General features: G+C 39.8%; 2 protein-coding genes across 2 annotated transcripts in view; both read left to right on the top strand.

Annotated features, from left to right (window-relative positions):
• Window positions 1-5999, top strand: part of tut7 (terminal uridylyl transferase 7) — a 79939-nt gene extending 73940 nt beyond the window's left edge. Inside the window, exon 29 of the mRNA XM_048620959.1 lies at window positions 4857-5999. Coding sequence (XP_048476916.1) covers window positions 4857-4930 — 74 coding nt within the window. The 3' untranslated portion in view covers window positions 4931-5999. The remainder of the gene's footprint in view (window positions 1-4856) is intronic.
• A 7729-nt stretch (window positions 6000-13728) lies between these two features.
• isca1 (iron-sulfur cluster assembly 1) overlaps window positions 13729-22702 on the top strand; it is a 43492-nt gene continuing 34518 nt past the window's right edge. The window contains exon 1 of the mRNA XM_020516916.2: window positions 13729-13952. Coding sequence (XP_020372505.1) covers window positions 13869-13952 — 84 coding nt within the window. The 5' untranslated portion in view covers window positions 13729-13868. The remainder of the gene's footprint in view (window positions 13953-22702) is intronic.

Genomic DNA, 22702 nt, shown 5'->3' with positions numbered 1-22702 from the left:
TGGGTCTGGAGTCCAATGTAGACTAAGTAAAGATGGCAAATTTCCTCTTCTAAAGTACATTAGAGAGCTAGTGGGTGTCCTGGTGCTCTGGTGAAATCTGAACCAATATCCCTATGCATTAACTTGAGTTTCTGGATGACGAATCCAGTGACATTGTGATTACACCACCATAACTTCTCAACATAATAATAGGAAGGTAAAGAATTTGTGTTTTTACAAGTTCTACAAGATTCTTGCGTTGTTATAGTTTAACCCGAGACCACATCGGTATGATTTTGCAATGGGAGAATGTTTTTGAGTTCTTGCAGCAACATTCATTCCCATATGTGAAAATTCCAGAAAGTTGCAAGCCAAGAACAGGAGATGTAGGTTTCTTCATGACTGACTGAGTTTCTTCCTTTTCATTAAGTGTTAATTTCAGGTCAGGCTGTAATAGCTTATTGCACATTGGTTTCATGAGCTTGGTTAGGTGACCATTGTGGCCATCTTAAGTCAGTTTTTATTCCTTTCATGAACCATTTTAGTGTATGAAATCTCAAATATTAACATAATGCTGAAAATTGATGGATTATGCTTAGCACTATCGTGATAACAATAACAATTTTATGGAGCTTCTACATGCTATCTCCACTTTCAAGACAGACCCCTACTCCAGAATGATCCAGGAAAAGAGATGACCCTGGCTTCTTTACTTAATCCCTCCACCTTAACTTCCAACAACAGCATGAGGGATTCACGGATGCCTTTGCTACTTAGGTTTTAGACTACCCATTCAGCTGCCTCTGAAGTAAAGGATCCTCTAGCCAAGAGTGATAGATTTTCAAATTCAATTTGAGAGTGAGACAGGAGAGTCTATACTAAATGTCTTAAACTTTAGATAAATACAGTTACATATGTATGAAAAGAGAATTGGTGAAAATGGGTTGGGTTAATAGATTGAAAGATAAGATGGTAGAGAAGGATACCTGAGATGTTTCATAACTGAACAAAGATTTTTTTCCATTAAGGAAGAAAAATTATGCTAGAACAAGGCATCATTTGTGGCTAACTAATGAGGTTAAGTGTGGTATTAAGTTGAAATAAAAGGCATACAATGCTGTAAAGATTTGTGGTAAACCAGAACATTGGCAACATTTTTGAAATCAGCAAAGGATGACGACACAAAAATAACTGAGGGAGAATATGATGAAAGAAAACCAGCAAGGAATATAAATACAAACTATAAAAGCCTTCTACAAGTCTATGGAAAAAAGTAGGTGAAGTGGAGAACTAATAATGGGATATGATGAAAGGGCTGAGATTGTGAGTAAGTATTTTGTATCAGTCGTTACAGTAGATGACACAAACTACATCCTAAGAATAGCAGAAAATATTTATCCATTCACAGAACATTGGTGTCAATGACTATGCCAACATTTATTGTTCATCCTTAATTGCCTCTGAGAAGGATCCTTTACTTCAGAGGCAGCTGAACGGGTAGTCTAAAACCTAAGTAGCAAAGACATCCGTGAATCCCTTATGCTGTTCTTGGAAGTTAAGGTGGAGGGAGGAATGGATTAAGTAAAGAAGCCAGGGTCATCTCTTTTCCTGTATCATTCTGTCTTGGAAGTGGAGATAGCATGTAGAAGCTCCATAAAATTGTTATTGTTATCATGGTAGTGGTAGTGCTGCTGTTCATTTTATGTTGGTGAACCATTAATGCTGTTAGGAAGAGAAGTCCCGGATTTGGCCCAGCAACAGTGAAGGCAAAACAATACAGATCTAAGTCAGGATGGTATGTGGCTAGAAGGGGAACTTAAGTGGTAGTGGCATTTGCATCTCTTGTTCTTTTAGCTATTAGTGGTCATGGGTTTGGAAGGATCCTTGGTGATTTACTGCAATGACAGACTGCTGCCACTCTATGTTAGTAGCAGGAGTGAATGTTGAAGGTGGTGGAAAGGGTGCCTATAAAGTTGGGTTTTTTTGTTCTGGATTTTCTCAAGCTTCTCGAGTGTTCCTCTGCTGAACTCATCTAGGCAAGTGAAAAGTATTCCATCTCATTCTTGACATGTGTCTTGAAGATGGGAGTCAGGAGATGAGTTGTTCACTGCTGAATACCAAACCTCTGACCTGCTGTTATCGCCACAGTATTTATATGGTTAGTCGGTCATTAATTTTCTGGACAATGGTAACCGTCAGGATGTTAATAGGATTCAGCAATTGTAATGCCCATTTGTAATGCCATTGAAAGTCAAAGCAAGATGGTTAGCAAGATGGAGAAATCAAGAGACAAAAGGGATCAAGGAACTTAAAACAGTCTTGTGTGAGAGAAAAATAATGGGAATGCTAATAGGACTTTAGGCTGTAAAATCCCCTGGGCCAGACTTCCAGCATCCAAAGGTGTTTTTAAAACGTGGCTGTAGAAATAGTAGATGCATTGGTTGTAACCTTCCAAAATTCCCTTGATTCTTGAGATAGTCATAGAGCTGTACAGTATGGAAACAGACCACTCAGTCCAACTTATCCATGCCAACTAGATATCCTAAATTAATCTAGTCCTATTTGCTAACATTTGGCCCATATCCCTGAAAACCATTCCTGTTCATGTACCTGTCCAGATGCCTTTTAAATGTTGTCATTGTACCAGCCTCCACCACTTCCTCTGGCAGTTTATTTCCAAAAAAGCACCACCGTCTTCCATGAAAAAGTTGCCCCTAAGATCCCTTTTATGCCTTTCCCCTCTTACCTTAAACCTATGCCCTCTAGTTTCGGACTCCACTACCCTGAGGAAAAGATCTTGGTTATTCACTCTATCTGTGCCCCTCATGATTTTATAAACTATATGAAGTCACCCCTCAGCCTCGAATGCTCCAGGGCAAATAGCCCCAGCCTATTCAGCTTCTCCCTGTAGCTCAAACACCGCCAACCCTGGCAACATCCTTGTAAATCTTTTCTGAACCCTTTCAAGTTTCACAACATCCTTCCTATAGGAGGGAGACCGGAATTGAACGTGGTATTCCAAAAGTGGCCTAACCAATGTCCTGTACAGCCACAACGTGACCCCCTAACTCCAGTACTCAATACACTGACCAATAGAGGCAAGCATACCAAACACCTCCTTCACTATCATATCTTCCTGCGACTATACTTTCAAGGACCTATGAACCTGCACTCTGAGATGTCTTTTGTCCCAACAGATTGGAAAAAATGTATGTGTAAAAACTCTTTCTGTTCAAGAAAGAAGAGACAAAAAGAAGTAAATTATAAGCCAATTAGTGTAACATCTGTGATTGGAAAACTGCTAGAGTCCATTATTAAAGAGGTGGTACTATGGCATTTAGAGTGAGAATATACATTCAGGCAGAGTCAGCATAATGTTGTGAACAGTAAATTATATTTGAAAAATTTATCTAAGCTTCTTGATTCAAGTTCCTTGACGGTGAAACAAGCTAGGCAAATATAAGAAACCAATACCTTTTCTGAAAGGCAGTCAAAGATGTCACATTGAAGGTTATGAAGCAAAATATTGGCTCATGGAGTGGAAATAGTATATCATTTTACAGAGATTGATTAACGAACAAGAAGCCAAGCGTGGGTATAAACCTGAACAGGCATTGAATAATGGAGTACCGCAAGGATCAGTGCTGGATGAAGAGAAAGTAATGAATCTAAGTTTACTGATGATACAAAGCTAGGTTGAAAGGTAAATTGTAGAGAGGAGACGGATGCTGCAAACAAAGACAGTTTAAATAGTGGACAACAAAAGTGGAGAGAGAGAATAATGTATAGAAGTGCTGAATTATTCATTGTGATTGTAAGAATAGAAAAGCAGAACATTTTTAAAAGATGTGAAATAGGCTTTGATGTACACAAACACCTGGGTGTGCTCATACAAGGAACACAATATCAGCATGCTGATGCAGCAAGCAATTAGAAAGGCAAATTGCATTGTCTGTATTAGAAGGGGATTGAATTATAGGAAAAAGTCTTGCTATAATTGTACATAATTTTGGTGAGACCACATCTAAAGAACAATGTACAGTTTTAGTCTCCACATTGGAGACGATACAGCAGGAGTTCATTCAGTTGATCCCAGAGAAGAGAGAGTTGTCCTATGATGAGAAACTGAGTCATTTGGGCCAGAATGAGAGGTGATCTCATTGAGTCATAGAAGATTCTAAAGAGGCTTGATAAGTTAGGCACTGAGAGATTGTTTCCATTGGTCAGGAAATCTAAAACTAAGAGCACAGTCTTGGATAAGAGGCCATTCGTTTAGGACTGAGATGAGGAGAAAGTACTTAATTGAAAGGTCTGTGAGTCTATGAAATTCTCCATTCTATAGAATTGTTATGCTCCAACACTGAATATATTTAAGACAGGAACAGACATATTTTTGCTCTCGGAATCAAAGAATATGGGGAGTACGCAGGAAGGTAGCGTTAAAGGCAAGATTCAACAATAATGATACTAAAAGATGGAACAGGGCTCAAATTGCATATAGTCTACATCTGCTCATATTTCTTATGATCTTTAGAAGGTAGAAGTTCTATGAAATATTCATTGTTCCTAGCTAGTGTGTTTCCTTGCTATTAGGTGGCTGTGCTTTGATGCCTAACCAGGCTAGAAGCTAGAACTCCACTCAGATGGAGACAGACCTTCAAGAGAGCAAAACCACCAAGTTTTTTTTTTAGGAGTAGGAAGTTTTTCTTAATCTCTTTGACTTCGCACTTCATCAATTTTAAGGGCTGTATGTGAAAGCAGAGCCCTGTTCCCAGATTTTCTATGTCTCGCAGTAATCATTTTGATGTTGTACTCATTAGTATATTTTCATGTTTGACATTTTGTTTCTTTTCCTTAAAAAAACCCTCTACTTACAGGCCTTAGTAGTAAATTCGCAACAAGTTCCTCAACTCAGGGAAGATCAGCACATAAAAGGACCCAACTGGAATGAATTTCAAAGGAGGCTGAAAACATTTGCATTGCAGTTTGATTGGTTATAAACTGTGATCTTTGTGTGCCAGTCCTCTGCAATTCTGCCACAGTTAAGGCAATCCAGTAATTGTTTTAAGCTGGTTCTTGAGAGAATAGAGTGATTTTGCGTTTTGCCACAATGAGATCCCTGTTATTATTGAGTTTAAGTGAGTAATGTTTTTAATTGGATCACATTTTTGTTCAAAATTATGTTTATGTTGATATAAGTGTAAATTTCTAGCCTTATTCTTTTGACCAATCTGGCATCTTTCCAGTAAACCAAATTACAACTGAACAACTTTATGCAAATGAAATAGATAAGGTGGCATCTTAACTGTTAAATTATTTTAAAGCAATTAATGTAATAATGAAGTTCAGGCTTGTGTGAATCTTTTTCCATAGAATGTTGAATTTCTGTTCAATCTTTAGAATTTTATTTTGTTTTGTTTAACAGTGCCATACGTGTGTATTTATCAGAGTAAAAAGTTTGTATAAAAACTTGTTTGATAAGGAAATATCACAACAGTGATTCAAATGTTATTTAATTACTATAGATGTGAACAATAGAAGAAATGTATCATTGTTTCTAAATAATAAAATCAGTTGTGAAAGCATTGGTGGTTTGGCAAAGCTAAATGGATGGATTTTATTTAATTACACTCTTGAATTTTCCATTCATTTACCTTGAACCATGAATTACACCCAAAAAGCAAATAAATTGAATTATTGTACCAGTGATATTTTTAAAATGTTGGTTTTGGGAAAAGATGCAGCTGAAAATTGTACAGTAACTTGTTTTATGTAATCGACTGAAGTCACATCAGGAGAAAGGAATCGTGAATATGCTTGATACTGTATGTTGCTTTTGAATAAATGGATGTTTTTGAGGATTTGCTACTCAAGTTGCCCACTGTTTAAAACAATGATGCTTGTGTAAAAAATGTTGACAGCTACCTTGTGTTTGTATATATGTGGTACATATGCATTCGAAATCTCTTGACTACTGTACGTAAGGTCTTGTGGCAACACAAATAAAATTCATAGAAAAACTTACTGAGTTTTCTAATTATGAGAGAAAAGATAAAGTCTAGCATTTGAATTCTACTCATCACTTTTTTTATTTGTCACAAACACTTAAGTACCTGAACTGGAATCATAAGCAATTTGTACAGAGGTGAATATTGCTTTGGAATAGAATAGTATCCCTACTGTGTGGAAGCAGGCCATTTGGCCCATCAAGTCCACAACAACCTTCCAGAGAGCATCCTATCCAGACCCACCCCACATCCTATCCCTATAAACCCCACATTTCCCACGGCTAATACACCTAGCCTGCACATCCCTGGATATTATGGGCAATTCAGTATGGTCAATCCACCCAACCTCCACATCTTTGGACTGTGGGAGGAAACCGGAGCACCCGGAGGAAACCCACGCAGAAATGGGGAGTTTCTGCAAACTCCACACAGACAGTTACCCAAGGCTGGATTTGAACCTATGTCCCTGGTGCTGTGAGGCAGGAGTGCTAACTACTGAGACACCGTGCAACATAATACTGCAACTAAATTCGAAAGAATTTGGGAAGGGATATTTCAATGTAATGTCTTTATATACAGTGAGTGTTTTCTTCCCCCCATAGTCAGGAGCACCCAGCTTAAGCAACAGGAATCTCCTTAAAGAATAATTGGTTTGCAATAATCAGGATATTATATCCACAGGTCATTAATTACATCATCATACATAATCATTCTCACTCTAGAACACAAGATCCCTCTTTGGTATTGTTCATTGTTGATGAGTTTTTCTTTTGAATGCAACAAAAATCAAAATTGTTTAACATTGAGTTGAATTAAAACATTATGCAATATTAGGTAGTGGATTGTAGACAGTCTTGACAATGGTCAGCTTGCTCGTAATTTATAGAACAGTTGTGGGGTAGAGCCACAAGAATTTCAACCTGCACTATAAGAGGAAAGTTTCAACCAGACACTAAAATGGGATGGTATTCTCACCACCCTATTCCCCAGGCATTCCACCTTTGAAATTATTCAAAACATTTTTGTATTGGACATCGTGGCAGATACTTAGTTCACGATGTTGCTACTTATGAACTGGACTTTGCTGCTTGAAAGATTATTTTAAGTAATTAGAATTTTTAAAAATTACTTCATTTTCACTGAATATTTGCAAGTAGGCCCCATTCATCCCAATTCGCTTCCTATATATATCGAGCTTCACCTCAAATGTATGTTATCTGCATAAATCACCCTTTATTGCAATAATTTCACCATTCGAACTACCACGAGTAGATTTTTTCCTAAAATATTTTTATTTGATCTGTTAAGTGACTATGTTCCCTTGTCCTGAGCTTGCCTAATGATCATCCTGGACAATCTCACATAAGGAGAAGCTGTGTGGTGTCTTGCCTTGGATTTATTCACTTGTGGGACATGGGCAGTGCTCGCTGCTTGTCCCTAGTTTATTCTGTAGAGAATTCTTTTTGATTACGGCAGAGGTTAACTTTTTTAAGTATTCTTTGTTGAATAATCATTCAGCACATATTGCTAATATATTATGATGCATACACAGCAACATATGTTTTAAGGAATTATAGGCTAAGCACTTCAATTCTTGTATGGTAATGCTGCTATATGGAATTTAAAACTCCATCATTCTTTGCTTTTGGTGCCATGCCTACTAGTCTGCCAAGCTTTGCAATGTACTGATCCTTAGAATGAGATAGGAGTCTTCCTTGGCCTCATATGGAGTGAGGTTGATTCTCGGAGCTATGCATGTTTTTCAAGGTAAGAAACGGCTGAGGCATTAAATAACATTTGTAAAAGAATGGTTGTGACAGTGGATTGAAAACTTTGCCCCCTTTCTCAAAAGAGACTGATGACTGGGAAAATATGGTCCATTATAGTCATTCTTCAAATATTGTTAAACTCTTGTGTCTGGAATTTTCGAGGCACTTCATCCTTCTGTCACAACTTCAATAGCTGATCAATGAAAATCACATATATAGCTGTTGCTTATTTTGTTGTTATTCATAGGATGTGTGCATCACAAACACGATTAGCATTTCTTGTCAATCCCTAATTATTTTCAATAAAGTAGTGGGGAACTGCCTTCTTGAACTACTGTAGCTAGGAACATAGAAACTAAGAGCAGAAATAGGCTATTCAGTCCTTCAAGCCTGCTCCACCATTGTATAAATCATATTACAAATGTTACCGAATGTCTCGTCTATTTCTTACCTTGAAAAGTATGCATAGCTCTGAGAATCTACCTCACTCCATGTAAGGCCAAAGAACACTGCAATCTTGTTCTTAGGATTGTAGTACATCGCAAAACTTCACAGACAAATGGGCATGGCACAAAAAGTAAAGATCTGTTTGTGTTTGAATTCCATATTCCCAATTTTTTCCAATAACCTTTGATTTTCTTGACTAACAAGAATCTATCTTAAAAATATTCAATGTCCCTATCTCCAGTGACTTCTAAGGTGGAATGTTTCAGGATTCATAAGTGCAAAGCAGGTCAAAAAAAAAGTTCAGCCAATCATCCCATCTTACCAAGTTCTAATAATACATCAATAATTTTGACTTTAGAATTGGAAAAAGTTTAGACTAGAAATTGGCTGATGACACCAAGTTAGAGATTATGGGAAACATTGCCATTATGGCTGATTTTAAAAGGCATATGATGCCTTATAAACTGAAGCCAAGAAGTAAATCGTAACTGTTTCTAATCAAGTTACTGATGAACTGATTGGGAACACAGCCACTTAACATATTGATGCTTTTCCTCAGCTTCAGATTTGGGGGAAAAAAAAAATTGAGAGGGAGCAAATATAATGACAAAGAGATCTAAAGGGCATTTTAAAATATTTCTGAAGCATGGAGGATGGTTAGAAGGTGGAATGTCCATCATAGATCATTGCAGAAGCAGATCCACAAATTCTTCTCAAAGGGAACTACATACTTATTTGCGAAAAAGGAACATTAAAAGGTATTCCGAATTAGCAGGAGAGTAGAATTTATATGAGATGGCATTGATGAAGAAAATATTTACGCAAACATAATTGACCAAATGGCTTTTCTCTAATTCTGAGAGAAAAAGGAAGGGGTCCTTGTACACTTTTCTCGACTCAAAAAATGTTTAAAATTTTGACCTTAGCCCATCTTGTACAAGTTAAACTATTGATATTTTTCAAAGCTAACTGATTCACAGAAGCAAAAATAAGGCAAAGTACAGTAAGTTACATATTGATATGAGAACCAGAAGCACTCTACTAGGATGTTACACTCAATCTTTCCTGCAGTTTCTTAGCATTAAATTGTATATATGATGAATAATATTAACTTTATTTTCAATAGAGGTATATATAAGCTTCCATTGAAATTGGAACACTGAGACTTCAACATATACATGAAAACAAACTCTCTAATTTGATTTTTTCATGTTTGAAATTCAGTCAATTTCTTTGTAGAAGCCCAGGAATACAAATATTAGCAATTTCCAAACTTTTTTTAAAAAGGATAAGTTAACAATAATTGCATTCGCTCCTCTGCATTTGAAGCAGGTTTATTAGTGCAGAATAACAGTTTCAACCTGTGTATTGGTCTGACAAAAGTTTAATATATTAACATACAGTCTGCTCCCTCTCCCTTTCAAAGTGAAACTATTTATTTGTTCACTCATAAGCAACCTTATCTCTGAAGACAGCCGGCACATCTTTAGTCCATCTTTATGTCCACGCCCAAAACATTAACTTATCTCTTTAAACATGGTACTGAGCAGTGTTCTGGATGACCATTCTTCATTGTTTTATCTTTTATGTACATTACACATTATGTATATAGAATGACATTGAATAATGAAAGTAAAAATCATTACAAATATTTTAAAGCTACAATATTTCATTGGAGATGCTGATGTCATTATTTATTCACTTACGGCCTACCACTTCAAATCCAACAGCTTCAAATTCAGCTTAGTTGTGCTTGAAAATGGGTGGAACAGCTTGAAATTGACTTTGGTCTTCTCAACACAAGTATGGTGCCAGCATATAGGCTAAACTTAACTTTTGAGGGCTGCAATTTTAGATTACCAGGCTGAGCCCTTTGCACAGGTCTATGAAGGTCATGATGTTGCATCATGTCGCATTATCAAACTGACATTTTATATTGGCTTAATGTTCTCCTCTTGCAATCCTCATTCTAACAGTAACACATAAATTATCACCGACCGACCTGCAACTGGGTTGTATGGTGTAGAGAGAGTTGTCAGAATCTTTTGCTGATATGTCTCCAGTGGCAATCTGCATTTACTTATTGTGCTTCCTTCTAGTTTTGTTCTCCTATGCTTGATGTTCTTGCAGTTTGCATTCTATCCTATGTCCATGATTGTTCTATCCTTTGAGAATGGAGTGTCTATCAGCATGATGCAAAGCTTAGTCTGTTCTGTCATGAATATGGTCTAGCTGTTGACGTAGAACCTCAGTACTTCTGCACACATTGAGTCACTTTCCTGAGAGTAGGTTTCTCTTCTTTCAGTGGATATGTTCTCACTGCATCTTCTTTTATGCCTGATCCAATCCTGCCTTCAATGAGATTGTCTTCAAGTGGAGCAAATTTGCACTATTCTATGAGCTTTGTTAGTTACATATTGATCAGTGGATGCCTTTTCATGTTGGCCCCTAATATTGAACACATATTCAAAAGTCTTGTTCACTTGGGGTTCAAAGCATGCCTTCAAGGCTTTAAGTATTTCTGCAAACTTTTTTTTATTCTTTGAGGAGATTTAGGGTGGAATACTCTTTAAAATAATCTCATTCACCAACAGTAATAAGAGTATGGTTGTTCTAACTTGTTAAGAAGATGTGTAACAATTTTGTAATTTTGTCATTACACATGAAAAAGTTGCCAATTCTGCTTTACATAGACTTCTATTTCAACTCGAGTTCAGTGAGTGTGTGTGTGGAGTTTGCATGTCCTCCCTGTCGTCCACATGGGTTCCCTCTCACACTTCAAAGCTGTGCAGGTTAGGTGGATTGGCCATGCTAAATTGCTCTGTACTGTCCAAGGATGTACAGGTTAGGTGGGTTACCCATAGTAAATGTGGGGTTATGGGTATAGGGTGGTTGTGGGGACTGGGTTTGGATGGGATGCACTTCAGACGGTTGGTGACGTCTCGCTATGCCAAATGGCTCTTTTCATACAAGGGATTCTATGATTGTAATGGCATTGTGGGTCACATGGACTGCAGTGGTTCAAGACCAATTCTTGGTCCTGACCGCACATGTGCAGGCAGCTTCCTTGCTGGCATGATCTAACCAAAGATGGCCTCATATTTGGCCACCTCTCAGGATAACAATTCAATTTGGGATGATTAGCATATTTCTGTGGTTGGAAGCTGAAATAGTGGGCTCAAATAGAGAGCTTGCATTTCTTAGAATGACAGCAGCCCCACTGACTTGGGTGTATGCTGCCACTGTAGAAGGGTAAGAGTTGTTGCTCATCTTCTACACAGACTTCTACACAGAATATGTTTGGGATAGATATGCAATCGATACCAAGGTGCCTCCTGGATTGTGGTAGTTATACAGGGCCACCATCTTGGATAGTTTAAATAAATTCACAGTACAATGTTGTCTTAAGAACTTGAAACATAGTGTCACAAATGAAGCTGAGATAAGATTCATGGGATGTGGGTGCTGTTTATTGCCCATCTGTTATTGGCCTTGCACTGATTAATTCACTTGGCCTGGATGGTCAGACCAGGTAAAAATGGCAAATCCCTTTCCCTAAATTGAACCAAATGGGTTTTTACAATAATTACACGGTCACCATTAGACATACTTGTAATGTTTAAAGTTTAAATTCAAATTTCACTATGTGCCATAATGGATTTAAACCAATGCCCATGGACATTAACACTACACCAAAGCCTCCCCAAATGTTAAAGAGTTACTAAAAATACAACTACTGACAGAGAGAGACAGGAATGTTCAAGTTGTGAATGCTGCTACAAGCAAGTGAAAAAGAACAAAGCAAAAGGCCATGATGTGGAGGTGCCAGTTTTGGACTGGGGTGAACAAAGACAGAAGTCACACAATACCAGGGAGCCCCTTCGTAAGGTGAAGTGGCTACACTCCAAAAGCTTGTGATTTCAAATAAACCTGTTGGAAAGTAACAGGCCACAGCTAAAAGACTCTGTAGGACACAATGGCTGGAAAATTTTCCTGTGAACAGCAGCACTAACCACTGAGCCATTCAGCAATTTGCCCCAGTGACACTGAAGGAACTGGTGTATATTTCCAATTCAAGATGATGAGTGGCTTGGAGGAGAACTTGCAGATGGTGGTGTTCCTATTTCATTGCCTCAAGCCAAATTGGGATATCTTGAGATAATGAAATGTTCTATGTGATGCAAATCTTTCTCTTCTAAATTGGATATGTAGAAAACAAATAAGGTTCTAGTGAATAAAACAGAGAATAGATGACAACCAGTAATATAAATATGGCAGAGATAACACAGTGTGGAGCTGGTGGAACACAGCAGGCCAGGCAGCATCAGAGGAGCAGGAAAGTTGATATTTTGGGTCGGGACCCTTCTTCAGAAATGGGGGTGGGAAAAAGGAGCTCAGGGGCACCCCTCTTCTCTATTTATTTCTGAGCTCCCCTCCCCCATTTCTGAAGAAAGGTCCCTACCCGAAAAGTCAACTTTCCTGCTCCTCTGATGCTGTCTGGCCTGTTGTGTTCCTCCAACTCCACGCTGTTATCTGACTCCAGCAGCTGCAGTTCTTACTATCTCTGAGTGACATAAATATGGCAGAATTTATTCTGACTTACGATGTACAATAACAGGAAAAAAAACTGGTATGATATGCATTTTTAAATTGCAAAATGAGCTGTGTTGAATGTAAACAAAATACAGAACTAGGTATAGTGATAACCCCAATACTGAAATAAAGTTTATGAATCTTTGTATTAATACAAAATCAGCAATGCTTTCAAATGCGTGGCTCATTGTGACCACGAGGGCGAATATTTTAAAAAATGGATGGAACAAGACAAACAGAACAGCCTGGGAAAAGCCAAAGGCTCTGTGCAATTATCAACACTTATACGATACCTTAACTGCTGACAACTACTGAGCAGTGCAGGATCATCATCAACATAGAATCCCTACAGTGTGTAAACAGGCCCTTCGGCCCAACAATTCCACACGGACCTATCCCCCTATAACCCACCTAATCTATACATCCCTTAAAACTACGGACCATTTAGCATGGCCAATCCACCCTAGCCTGCACATCTTTGGAGTGCGAGGAAACCCACGCAGACACGGGGAGAATGTGCAAACTCCACACAGACAGTCGCCTGAGGGAGGAATTGAACCCGGGTCCTTGGTGCTGTGAGGCTTTTATAGGATTGATCATTAGTATCAGAGTTCGGAGCTTTGGATGAAAGTTATTCGGAGCCGGGGGATTGAGTTTAATATAACAGCAACTAGGGGGCTGTGAGTTACGATACACTGTATACGAGGCATTGATTAGGCAGAAATAATTTGAGACTTACACAGTGAGAAACACAACTACATTCTATAAAGGACAACATTTACCAGGAGGTGGACGACCATCTTCTTTTGGTCCGTAACCTTGACAGGCCGGGGGGGGGGGGGTGGAGACGGTTCACCATGCAGCTGTGTCATTGGCTGAAACCGGGACCTATTATTGAAGTTACCAATCAGATTGTCGGTTACTGCGGCGTGAGCGTCTCCACTCCCCTCCCCACCCCACCCAATGACCCTCCTTTATTCCCCCTCTCCCTCCTCCTCCTTCTCTGATCGTCTCTCTCTTTCTGTCTCTGTCTCTCTTTTATTCCCTTCCCCTCCCCCCCGCGCTCTGCAATATGTCTGGCTCCATATTGAGAGCCTCTATCAGAGCTGTCAGTGCCAGGAGACGGCTGGTCCCCACCAGAGCAGCGCTAATTTTGGTAAGTTACATCACTACTTTTAAATGTCACTGGTCCAGAACCGTGTCAGCACCCCCCACCCCCGGAGGGGATTGTCTGTGTCAGCCGGTCCCGGGTCTGTGGGACTGTGGGAAAGTTGGAAGCAGCTCTGGTCCGTTTAGTTGTAGCGTTGCTGCTGTTCTTAGGTGATCCGTCTCCTGTCACAACCTGGAACTCTGGATGTTTGGAGAAGGGAGAAGCTTGGGGTTTTTTTTAATACGTGAAGGAGAATGATTCGTGGTAACCTCAGCTGGTGTGGGAATTGAACCCGCGCTGTTGGCATCACTGCTTCTCAAATCAATCAACTGAGCAAACGGACGCCTCCTGTCACCGAATAATGCCATCGCAATGCACCACGATTCGCATGTGTTGATATTGTGATGTTATTGTTGTCATACTGTACTCAAACCCCTCCCTTCTCCCAAGTTTATCTTCTAATAAAAAATACAGAAGGGTAGAAGTACTGGACAAGTCAGGCTGCATCTGTGGCGAGAAGAAACAAAATTAATGTTTCAGGTCATGCCTTCCAGCAGAAAACTTCTATGTTCGATCATGGGCAGAAACTCTTCTAGCGTTCATTTTGTGAAGATTACAATACAAATGCTAGTGATATATTGCTGAGGTTATATAATGCTGTGTCAGTCTGGCCTGACTGCAATTGGAGTATTGGGTAGTTTTGGGCACTGTACCTAAGGAATGATGTGCTGACCTTGGACGGGATACAGATGAGGTTCACAAGAATGATCCCGGGAATAAAGAGCTTGCCATATGAAGAGTGGTTGAACACCCAGGGTCTGTACTTGATGAAGTTTAGAAGGATGAGAGGGATCTGATTGAAACTTACAGAATACTGAGAGGCCTGGATAGAGTGGATGTGGATAAAATGTTTCCACCAGTAGGATTGACTAGGACACAAGGGTACAGTCTCGGAGTGAAGGGACAACCGTTTAGAACTGCGAGGAGGAGGTATTTTTTCAGCCAGAGGGTGGTGAACCAAGTTTCTGCTTTGCAGCTGTGCCAAAAGGACTTGTCAAGTCTAAATATCCTAATTGATTGTTACAAAGATGAACCATTCCTCCTTGCCTCTTTCCATCTGTGACATCATCTGATTTTGACTTTGCTTATTTGTTCCTAAACCTTTCATCCATACTATTGTTACTTGTAGATTTGATTATTCCAGCATCCCTAATGAGTTTTCCACATCCTACTAGTCTCCAAAACCATGAATGGTGATACTTTTGATTATGATTTGATAGACACAAAGAATTGGTGGCTGCATCCAGCTGGAGAGCTATAGGAGAGAAGCGTGATCAACTGTAAAGTGCTGCCTAGAAATTGAGAAGGAAGAGGAGGGATAGCTTACTCTCATCACAGTCACATAAGAAGTTATTTGTTACTTGGATAAAAATTTCATTTGGTCTTATGCTAGGGGCAGAAAACTGATTTAGAGGGTTTCAAATGTGGAATTCTGGAAAAGATGGGGAAAAGTGGCAACATCTTCATAGACTTTGGAGAAGAAAGGGATGTTGGAGATGGGTTCGTAGTTTGCAAGGATGTTGGGTCTAAGGATAGTGTTTCAAGATGTGGGCTGATATCACATTTTGAAGGAATGGGTCATACAGCCTGAGAGAGAGCCATTAACAATGTCAACACAGAAGCCAGGATGTTTTGTCAGAAAAGGGTTGAGAGAATAGGAAATAGGTCATATGGATAAGATGGTCTTGGAGATATCATGAGGGCAAATAAGGAAGAAATTTGAAGAAGAAAATCAGTTCAGCGTTAGGATAGGTGGAAGGTTTGGAGGAAGTATTGCCCTGGGAAGTAAAAAAAAGTAAGGGAAATGACTGTTGCTAATGAGTTCATCTTAACCTTTATATTTCATGCTTGGATTTTTGTCATGTATTCCTCATATATATTGAAGGATAGGGGTGAAGAGAAAATTTAAAAAGATTACTTGCAATAAAGAAAAAAAACCCAGGGCTACCTTGGCATTCCATAAATATCTAGAATAGTAAGTGGTTTTCACATTTGGGGAAGGACCTCAATAGTCCAATCATACCTGAAAGTGGATAGTTAAACCAGATCTGAAGAAGGATCACTGGACTTGAAATGTTAAAGCTGTTTTGTCTCCATAGATGCTGCCAGACCTGCTGAGTTTTTCCAGCAATTTCTTTTTGTTTGTCATGGAGTCATAGAGATGTACAGTACGGAAGCAGACACTTTGGTCCAATTTGTCCATGCCGACCAGACATCCTATATAGATCTAGCCCCGCTTCCCAGCATTTGGCCCATATCCCTCTAAACCGTTCCTATTCATATACCCATCCAGAAGTTGTAATTGTACCAGCCTCCACCACTTCCTCGGGCAGCTCGTTCCATATATGCACCCCGTCTGCATGAAAATGTTGCCCCTTAGGTCTCTTTTCTATCTTTCCCCTCTCACCTTAAACCTAAGCCCTCTAGTTTTGGACTCCCCACCTCGGGGAAAGACCTTGCCTATTTATCCTATCCATGCCCCTCATGATTTTACAAACATCTATAAGGTCACCCCTTAGCCTCCAACGCTCCAGGGAAAATAGCCCCAGCCTATTCAGCCTCTCCCTATAGTTCAAACCCGCCAACCCTGATAACATCCTTGTAAATCTTTTCTGGTTTTACAACTCCCTTCTATAGCAGGGAGACCAAAATTGAACACAATACTCCAAAATAGGCCTAACCAATGTCCTGCACAGCTGCAACATGACCTCCCAACTCCTATACTCAATGTACTGACCACTAAAGGCAAGTATATCAAATGCCTTCTTCACTATCCTATCTACCTGCGACTCCATTTTTAAGGAACTATGACCAGCTCCCTTTGTTCAGCAAAACTCCCCAGGGCCTTGCCAGTAGGTGTATAAGACCTACCCTGATTTGCCTTTCCAAAATGCAGCACCTCATTTATCTAAATTAAACGCAAGTTTCTGGCATATCCAAGGCAGTCCATATCTAATGGACTTAAAGGAACAGAAATGAGAGAAGGGCTGGGCTGAGAGAATAGTCAAGTCAATTTAACAGACTTGAAGGTGGGGTTGAAGGTATGGTTGCGCAGATCAGTAATTGCAGAAATTATGTGGTGTAAGGAGCTGTGAATTTGAAATTGCAGTTGAGGGAGAGTATTTTTCTGAGTAGATTCAAAAGGAAGTAGGGTTTAGAGGAGGAAGTAAATTGTGGGTGGAGATTCATACAGTGAAGAGATCAGAGATGATCTTATCTACAATCAGTAGAAATGGTGAGTAAGGCCACAAGATGAAATGGTCAAGTGGTTTGCCACAAATATGAATTGTGGAGCTTTCATAGAGGATAAGATTTAAGAACGATAGAGAGCATTGAGAGAACCTCAGGAGAGAAACTTGATGATGTAGTGAAAACTAAAATCACCTAGCTGCTCAGTGCTACATTGCTATCAGACAGAAAAGGTGAAGAAAATCAGGGATGTTGTAAGAGCATTTTCTCGACCCCGGGACAAAGATTCAGATTCAGGAGGTAGGCAGGATTCAGGCAAGTGGAAGATGTTTATTCAAGCAGAAACCGGTTTATCCAGGGGAAGGGCTGAAGGATCTTCCCAAATCTGGCTTTAGAAGATAGATCAATGACACACGCTCTGCTTGTACAAAGAAGTACAGCATTTTTATACATTTTTGTGTTACAGTAATCAAATACAACGTAGTCACTGTCCTTCCCCCTAATCTAAACGCCCAATCCTGTGGGACACCTAATCAATGATGGGCACTTGCATGGACAGCCACATGTTCCCAGATCTTATGGTATTAGTTAGACATTGTAATCTCTAGGCCTTGGGATCGTGCTATGCATCCTATTTATTCACATTCCAAACGTTCAATGGCTATATTCCTTCAGTCTTTCTCAGGCTTGTTTTCCTGTAAGAGCAGCTCAAATTCTATTACCCATTGTATTTTGGTGCTGTCTTTTATCACATTCAGTTACTCCTTTTATTTTCCCACTGTCGCAATTACATAATGTAAAAATAAAAAGTCAGTTAGTTTTAACTAATTGCTATAAGGTTAACTTCTGTTATAAAGTTAACTATAAGTGTAATGTAGTACAACTACTTCTATTGTCAGCATTTTGTAATTTATGGGTTGTGATCAATCTATCTTGTTCATGGCATAAGTGAAGGCATCTCCTAAGGCTAGTTAATCTTTATATCTAACTTTTAAATATTTTTTTTAAGACTTGTATTACATCCTGGTTATGTATTGAAACCAACTTCTATGATTTAGAGCCTTTTTAGCTAGAAACTATTTAATATTGCAGGTAGCTTCAAAGAAGCAACCATTTACTACGAAATAACTTTAGCTGTTATCCTTGTAGCTGCTTGAGGACCTAATCTAGCACCTGACATTATTCATTTACTGAGACAATCATCCTTTCATTAGTAAAGGTGGAATTGGTCATTTATCTGTTCTAAGGCATCCTTTTATCAGAACTGTCTCGAATGCGAACATCCAACGTTCTTTTACTGAACTTCTAGCAGTTCTGTTCAAAGGTACCATTGTATTTCACTGTGTGAGTAGGCTGCTTAATTTTGCTTAGCTTCTGTCTGCCATCTTGTAAGCAAGCTTGGGCCGCTTAATGTGTTCAGGTACAGGTCATCCCTACAGATGTGTTGCGTGGTGGGCAATGAAGACCAGCATTTCAACTAAGGGGTGAGGGCTTGAATATGGTAAAGTGCTGAAAAGAGGAATAAAAAACCTGCAAAGGAGTAACAGGACAGACTAAACGGAGGTTGTTAGATGTTTACTTTGTGTAGACGTTAACTTCAATGTGCAAAAGGTCACTGGGCACTTGGCAGATGTTTACTTTAATGGTCAACAACATGCTGGAGATTTATTATGTTATGAAAGTAATTACCCTTGATCTGCTTTGCAGAACTACATTTCCCGGACCTGTAATCAAATCCAGGTCATGACATATGGCGTGATGCCAAATCCTAACCATGACACCATCAGGGGACAGAGCTTTCTTGCAAGATACATTCTACCACCATGGACAACTGGGCGAGGGGGTTGGTGTCATTTAGTGGGAGGGTGTCATCCCCCTCAACCAGATTTTTGTTACAGCTATGGTGTTGAATTTTACATAATGAGCTTATGAATTACAAAGGTTTTGTTCACGAATCAAGTGACCATCTGAAGGGAGATTTGGTGAGCAGATCATTAGCAGAATCCAGAGGATCAGCTCGGGAAAGGGCGATTCTGGGCGGAGAGCAAATTGTCTCCTTTTTACAAGGAGCTATATCACATTTTAAATAAAATGTATTATTCTTCAAAATTAAGAAGCCAGTTAAGCACACAAACACCAGTACAAGCTTTGAAAAGTGGGAGAAGAGTTCTTGAGTTGTTATTGTTGACCATCAGACCACAGCTGTTTAGTTGAAGTCTAAAGTTGGACGGCCTACAGGGAGACTTCCAAAAGGCACTTGATAAGGTCCCACATCCAAAGTTATTGTAGAAAGTAAAAGCTCATTGTGTAGGGATGCATACTGGTATGGACAGTAGGTTGACGAGCCAACAGGAAAACAGTGCAGTCATAGAATCATAAAGTGTGGAAGAGGCGCTTTGGCCTATCAAACCTGACCTTCAACCTAATCCCCTTTACCAGCACTTAGACCATAGCCTTGAAAGTTATGACATGCCAAGTGATCATTGCAGGTACTTTTTTAAAGAATGTGAGGAAACTTGCCTCTACCACCCTCCTAGGTAGAGCATTCCAGACGGTCACCACCCTCTGGATTTCTAAAAAAAAGTTTCTCCTTGCATCTCCCAATTTATCTTCTTGTAGCCCAATACACTGAACTGTTTCTGTTAACCACACAGCCAATTTTGTGCCGTCAACAGATACCCACACAGTCATCTATGTCACTTTTCAATAAATGACAAATAATAGGGGATTCAGCACAGACCCCTTTGGTACGCCACTGGACACTGGCTTCCAGTCATTAAAGCAGCCTTCTGTCTCCTACAGCTGAGCCAATTTTGAATCCACTTTATCAAATTACCCTGTACCCCACGTGCATTTGCTTTCTTGATAAGTCTGTTATGTGGGACCTTGTCAAAGGCTTTGCTGAAATCCATTAAAAACTACACCAACTGCATTATCTTTGGGTATGTGCCTGGTCACCTTCTCAAAATATTCAGTCAAATTTGTCAGGCATGACCTCACTCTAACAAAGACTTGCTGACTATCTCTGATCAAGCCTTGCCTCTCCAAGTGGAGATAAAGTCCATGTTTAAGCCTGCCAACAACTCCAATACCTTGTCCTTCCCTACGTCAATTTGCTGAAGAACCTTGCAGTCTCTGCCTTGGGTTCCATAGTTTCATCCTCCTTCTCTTGAGTGAAAACCGAAGTAAAGTTTTGGTTCAACACTCTGCTGATGTCCTCTGGCTCCACCCATAGTTGCTCTCTTAGTCCCTTTAAAGGCCTTACTCTTGAGGTTGTTGACTTACTCGCTGAGCTGGCTTGTTTTCATTCAGAAGTTTCATCACCATGCTAGGTTATATCGTCAACGAGGCCTCCGATGAAGCGATGTTGTTCTACTCTGCTTGGAATTTACACTGTCTCGTCTGTTACGGTGAGTTGTCATTTCTGGTTCTGTTCTGTATGGGTTTGTAAATGGGGTCCAATTCTATATGTTTGTTGATTGCATTATGGGTTCTTTAACACAGTACGCCCTAAACACTATGTAGGGCAGTGTGGCCAATGCATAAGGGCATACTGTGTCCTCTTGGTGTTGTCTATTTAGTAGGCACTTGAGGATGAAGTTGAGGGGATATCTGTTCATAGCGAAGATTTTGTATTGATGCTCTTCCTCTTTCCTGTGTAGTTCTGGCGTGAGTGGTGGCAAGGACCGCCACAAACACTACGTCGGGCAGACAGTAAGGAAACTAGTTATCGTAATACATGAACATCATCTAGCAGCAAAACGACATGACGAGCTTTCCCTAATATTAGTACACTCCGACAATGTAACCATAGTAGCCCAAGCCAAGTCACATAGACACGCACAGAAATTCCTACAGGCATGGTTCTCCACCTGTAATGCAATCAACAAACACAGATTTGGACCCCCTATACAAACCCGTGCAGAACGGAACTAGAAATGAGACAACTTGCCATAACAGACCAGACAGTGTAAATTCCAAGCGAAGTAGAACAATGTCGCTTCATCGGAGGCCTCGCTGGTGATGTTACGTAGCATGGTGATGAAATGTCTGAACGAAAACAAGCCAGCTCAGCGAGCAAGTCAGCAACCTCACTCGCAACCCAAGCTACAAATCTTTGCGAAAACCTTTTAAAAGCCCTACTTTTCCCGTGGTTATCCTCTTCCCATTGATATACTTACAGAATATCTTGGGATTTTCCCAACTTTTACCAGCCAGATCTTTCTCATATCCCCTCTTTCCTTTCCTAATTGCTTTCTTAAGCTCCACCCTGCACTGTCTGTATTCCATGATGTGGAGGTGCTGTTGTTGGACTGGGGTGGACAGTCATGAGTCACACGACGGAATATGCCATTATCTCTCCGCTTATATATTCTGTACCTGTGTGCTTCCCTCCACTTCACCTAGTGAAGGAACAGCGCCCGGAAAGCTTGTGATTTCAAATAAACGTGTTGGACTATAACCTGGTGTCATATGACTTCTGACTTTCTGTACTCTACTAATGCCTCTGCTGACTTGTTCCCCTTGTACCTGCGAAAAGCCTCTCTCTTCCTTCTCATTATATCCTGAATACCTCTGCTCATCCATGGTTCTCTGGGCTTGTGACTCCTTCCTATCACTCTAGAAGGAACATGTTGGGCTTGTTCCCTCCCCATTTCCTTTTTGAATGGTTGCCCACTGCTCTTCTGTAGATTTCTCCATTAGTAGCTGTTCCCAGTCTACCTTAGCCAGATCTTGCCTTGTTTTACTAAAATCAGCATTCACCAAATCCAAAGTTTTTTTTTTTTGTTTGCAACTTGCCTGTTACATTTCTTTGTACAATTTAAGCTTAATTGTACAATGTTGTGAAAGCCATCACTAAAATGTTCCCTCACCACCACCTCAAACACCTGTCCAGCTTAATTTCCCAGAATTAGGTCCAGAACAGCTCCATCCCTTGTTAGGCCCTTTACATATTGGCCTAAAAAATTGTCCTATACATATTGCAAGAAATCCACTCCATCCAGGTTCTTAACACTATGTCTAATACAGTCAATGCTGGGACAGTTGACATCACCTTCTAAAATTACCCTTTGTAATCATTTTTACATATACCTCTAAATTTGCTCCTCAATTTCCTGCTGACTCTCGGGGTTGATGATGAGCATAAATGGATCATTTTTGAGTCGGCAAAATGTGCCAAGTGTTGTCCCTTGTGAATCGGTGCTGGAGCCACCACTTCTTACAATTGATATAAATGAGGAGGCTAAAATTATTGTTGCTAAGTCTATTGATGGTGCGAGGATAGGTAGGAATTTACATTTTGAAAAGGACATGTGGATTCTACAAAGGGAACTAGATAGGTTAATTGAGTGGACAAGATTTGGCAATTGGAGTATAATGTGGGAAATTTAAAATTGCCCATTTTGACAAATAAAGAAGAAACCTACTATGTAAATGGTCAGAGTTTGCAGTGCTCTGTGTTGCAAAGAGATCTGGGTGTCTTTGTAGACAAATCACTGCAATAG

This window comes from Rhincodon typus, chromosome 3 (genome assembly GCF_021869965.1).
Source record: "Rhincodon typus isolate 14 chromosome 3, sRhiTyp1.1, whole genome shotgun sequence".
In the NCBI taxonomy this organism is placed as follows: Eukaryota; Metazoa; Chordata; class Chondrichthyes; order Orectolobiformes; family Rhincodontidae; genus Rhincodon; species Rhincodon typus.
This window is presented reverse-complemented; position numbering and strand designations above follow the sequence as displayed.